Source organism: Bombus impatiens, unplaced genomic scaffold (assembly GCF_000188095.3).
Source record: "Bombus impatiens unplaced genomic scaffold, BIMP_2.2 scf_0904, whole genome shotgun sequence".
Classification (NCBI taxonomy): Eukaryota; Metazoa; Arthropoda; class Insecta; order Hymenoptera; family Apidae; genus Bombus; species Bombus impatiens.
Window position 1 is genome coordinate 2,216 of NT_177323.1, and position 4,815 is coordinate 7,030.

Consider the following 4,815-nt stretch of genomic DNA (forward strand, 5'->3'; position numbering starts at 1 on the left):
CTCCCATAAATCTCATAGATTTCCTAGAAAAGGTCCTTCAAACCAAACAAACGTCTATTTCCGAAGAATTTCTAAAGACTATTGTCTACCACGGCTGGACAAGGGAAAGTTAGTTTTTCTCACGTATGATGCAACTTTCCTCTCACTAACCACTTTCTCTCGAGGGCGGTTGAGACCCTTCGTTTAACCAATTAACGACGAAGCCTATTCCCTCACTCTCCTAACTAAATTCATCACCAACAAATCCGATGGTCCCGTGCGCTAGACACACCCATCCTTAGCTTTCCTCCGAGACAGCATCATCTCCCAGTACAGTACTGATTTTACATCCTTCGAACGGTCAACATCCTTCCACCGGGTATACACACCCGTAGATCAGTCACTCATTCATCTCGTACATACGCACCAGCGTAACTGCCTTTGTTATAAGTTGGAATAAACGGTGAAATATAACTTACTACTGTGTCATATTCATTTAACCACCTCAGTTATCTTAACCGAAACAGGGGAACGACTACTTCGCGGCGTCGATTCACCGAATCGTAGCGAGAATTTACGCCTCTCGCTGACGCGTTTTCCTCGCGACCGCGTCTCTCCCCGAACGGTCGTAACAGAACATTTAGAGATGCGGAACTAACGTGAAAACAACAAATCACACAAGAAAGTTCGAATATTAATTTTGTAACGACATACTTTTTATTTACATATACTTACATCGGCGATCATTAAATAAGAAATAGATGTATCATCGATAACACAATTTCAGGACCTATGTTTTCTTGTACGGTTTGTTGATCTTATAGTTCACTAAAAATTCGTTAAATTCATTAGCTTCAAGAACCGAGGAAATATAATTCTTCTCATCCGTGGAATGTCTTGGAGAAAACGATCGTCGAACGTTGAACGAGGTTAAAGGAAAACCGGATTACGGTGAATCATCTATGCTATGCTGAAGGTTCAAATTGCGTTTTCTCTCAAAGTTCATCTGATCGGAGATTCGAATTAAGTTAGCCTGCTCGTTTTGAAGAGCCCTCCTCAGCTCCTGAAGCTTCCAGTCTGCCTCCATTCGCTTTTCCGCTATCTGTTTCTGCAAAGCAGCTATACGCTGGTTCAAAATATTATAATCCGCCTTTGACGGAGTCGCTGGTTCATAACCATCGCACGGCACCGCTCTACTGTCCTGGTGCACCATGTCCAATGTCAACTGACAAATCTTATCGTGAAGCTCAGCTAACTGTGTCAATGTCAAAGACTGCAAAGAAAAAGAACAAAGGAAAAGATTGGAAAATATTTACGTAATGTCGTATTTTTATGGGCATAACTGAAAGATTGTCATCACAGAGAATAGATTCAATTGATAAAGCTGACAATTAAGTTAGAAATATCCCATTTTTTGATAGATGAACAAAATTATGAATGTAATTTGCTTAAAGTTATATTATTTAAATTTTTACTTCAATTTGAATACATTTAGAACATTCAATTTAATAGAACGGAGAAAGTAGGACATTTATTAATTTCTGAAGTACGGAATGATTTATTAGATCTATCAGGTTTATTCAGTTAGTAAGTAACATCACTAATCCACATCATTGTGATTCACATGCGGTAACCAACGTCGGGGTAATACAATATTATATCGATATTACATAATTCAATAACGCACCAATATTCGTATATATCAAAAAATATTTGTACTATCTATATGTTAAACATTTCCATATATGAATAAAGCGCTTTTTAAATTATTTTTCATTATAGAAATTCTTGATAATGTTCGATTCTCAATAACTGATGATTTGAAAAATATAATCAATACCAATAAATTTGCAGGTAAAATGAGAAATAAAAAATTCAAATTTCTCTTATGAGAAATTACGCATGAATTATTAACGTTTATGTTATAATTTATTACGTTTGTTGAAGATTCGAATCTAGAACCATTTCACGCGAAATCTTATGACAATACATTTTTTCATTCTTACATTTTTAAATGGGTGCTTTTTTATCAAAGATTTGAATTATCTATCTATAAATATGTTTCTCTCACCTTTCATTAAGGAAATCTTTTTTGCATAAAAATTGTAGCTAGTGCCAAGTCCCGATTAACATAGAATCATTTGGCCATTAGAAATATACAAAAATAAAATTCCAATACTATGTAAATTCTGCTAGTATATCTAATGGATCTCGTCTTCGGACTTACGTTCAGCCAGCTGTCAGGATCGAAAATGCCCTCGCCAGGTTTAGCCTGTGCATTACATTAAAATAATGAATGATCGTATTAATACATATACATATAAATATGAGTTTTTTCGTAAAGCTACATCTAATTGTTAATAAATACTGTTATTAAGTATCTTTATTATTAAGAATCATATTTTATTTAAATATTTAAATATACCATAAATATTTATGCTTTTATACATTTTTAAATATTACGAAAAAAAACCAAAACAATGTGTTGATTTTTATTTTAATAGATATTATTATGCAGACTACTTCAATAAAACGAATATACCTAATTATACCTAATTATAATAGAAGAAACGTAAAGTCGTTTATCATTTATCAATAGTCACAGTTAATAACATAAATTTAATTTAGGTTCTTACCTTTTCAGTTGTCAAAATAGTTTAAAATGAAAGAAATTTCGGAAACCGCTTTAGTAGGAAATTATTCAAAAAAACAGAAACAATCACTTGATACGTTATCAATAAATCAATTCCCTTGTTAACTATGTTATATGTTAGTCTTTCGAAATATACGACTTAAAATATTTAAAATATAAAACTTGTTTAATATACCTATCTATCGCATATGTTATACATACTCCAAGATTTTTTATTTCCTGTTCCGTTTGATAGATATCATTAGATAAATCATGAGATTTCTTCAACAAATCTGCAATGTCTTTCTTTAATACTGGATCAATTTCTGGTTCTTCTTCCGGCCTGTCCGCCATTTTCGGTTCTGTAGCTTTACCTTCCAAATATCTAATATAATTCCGAATGCGCAGCACACCTATTTTAAATGTTACAAAATGTATATTTTACACTTTGTAATTTAAGGTATAAATTCGGAATACAATATACTTTAATAACTAAAGATCTAATAGGTTATGACTATAAATACTATCAAATGTAAATCGTTAAAATTGTAGAAACTCTAAAACTCTGAATTTGGAAACAATTCGATATACCTTTCTTTGATTTAACATATTTTTATTTAAGAAACTTTTTTTTATTCGTTTTAAAATTTCATGATTTTTTGTTCAGCTATAATAATTATTTCCCTCCTCTATCAATTTAATTAGCATAATATTGCGTCGTATTTAGTAATATACATGATAATGTAAAATTAGATGTAACCACGATGGATTTTTATTTCTCATTTTAAAGCAAGCATGGAAACAAAAATTCTTGAACTTTGAACTATTCATGCACTTTTATCTTTTTCAATGAACGAGGAAAAATATTTGTAGCATATATAATAATATGTAAACATTGAGTATTTATAAATATTTACAATAAAATTAAATAAATTTAATGCGATTCGATTTACGATACACGTCATTGAGAAGTATTAATTGAAATACGATTTATTTCAATTATATAGTCACACTTTTATATGAGCTACTGACAATGAGATCTTTATAAATAATTGTAGAATCGGCAAAGTTTTTAAGATTGTAATCTCATTTAAATTAAGATCAGAAATTACATCAAATAAAAATTCTAAATAGTCGTATTCAGTAACATTCGTTAATAACAGTTGCTTTAATCATGAATTTGCGGTTGTAACAAGCAATAAAACGATAAAAATCAGTCTTCGGAACTTTCGCGTTCTTTATTTGTAGAAAAGTTAATGTAATTTTTACCTTCATTCTGTTTTTTGAATTTCTTCCCCAGTAATTTATTCCCCTTTATGAAATCACCGCAGTCATCCAAAATATCTTTGTCCATCTCCGTTTCCTTAGGCTCCACCTTTTTCACTGCATAAAATTGATTTCATTAAAAATATTTTATATATATATATATATATATATATATATATGTCGGGTTTACATTAGATATATATATATATATATATATATATATATATATATATATATATATATATATATATATATATATATATATATATATATATATATATATATATATATATATATATATATATATATATATATATATATATATATATATATATATATATATATATATATATATATATATATATATATATATATATATATATATATATATATATATATATATATATATATATATATATATATATATATATATATATATATATATATATATATATATATATATATATATATATATATATATATATATATATATATATATATATATATATATATATATATATATATATATATATATATATATATATATATATATATATATATATATATATATATATGTCGGGTTTACATTAGAATTAGGGTTAGGGGCGTGAAACGAATCTTCGTTTGGATTACACGTTGTCGTTATGCAAGAGAGAAGACATTGACTAGTGCAAATACGATTATTATAGAGCCGGACAAGTAACCGTGGTAGTTAGATACTCGAGAAACTTCCTCACGAGAGAATTTGTAACCCCCAGCAAAAAACCAAAAATAACATCAAATGCAAATGCTAGGTGGGCTTTTTTTTTTAATTAACGTGGAGGAAATCCGCACGGACACCAGGCCGCTTCTGGGGAAAAGCGGCGTGGTAGTGCCGGACTCCAACCTTCCTCCAAAGCCCAAATCGTACTCGACTTGCTTGGCTACGATGGAAGTAT

General features: G+C 29.5%; 1 protein-coding gene across 1 annotated transcript; it reads right to left on the reverse strand.

Annotated features, from left to right (window-relative positions):
- Positions 1-691: 691 nt before the first annotated feature.
- Positions 692-4,009, reverse strand: LOC112213664. The gene is made up of 4 exons (XM_024370715.2): positions 3,881-4,009; positions 2,834-3,024; positions 2,207-2,251; positions 692-1,252 (listed from the first exon to the last, which is right to left on the reverse strand). The coding sequence occupies exons 1-4, from the start codon at positions 3,963-3,965 to the stop codon at positions 926-928; spliced, it is 648 nt and encodes a 215-aa protein (XP_024226483.1). The 5' UTR covers positions 3,966-4,009; the 3' UTR covers positions 692-925.
- Between the last annotated feature and the right edge of the window lie 806 nt (positions 4,010-4,815).

Bases quoted from the DNA above. Each gene is read 5' to 3' on its own strand.
- LOC112213664 (XM_024370715.2), bottom strand. From the start codon at position 3,965: ATGGACAAAGATATTTTGGATGACTGCGGTGATTTCATAAAGGGGAAT. The intron at 3,025-3,880 runs GTAAAAATTACA...CATTTAAAATAG, and splicing joins ATTCAAAAAACAGAATGAAG to GTGTGCTGCGCATTCGGAAT. The intron at 1,253-2,206 runs GTAAGTCCGAAG...TTTTCTTTGCAG, and splicing joins ATCCTGACAGCTGGCTGAAC to TCTTTGACATTGACACAGTT.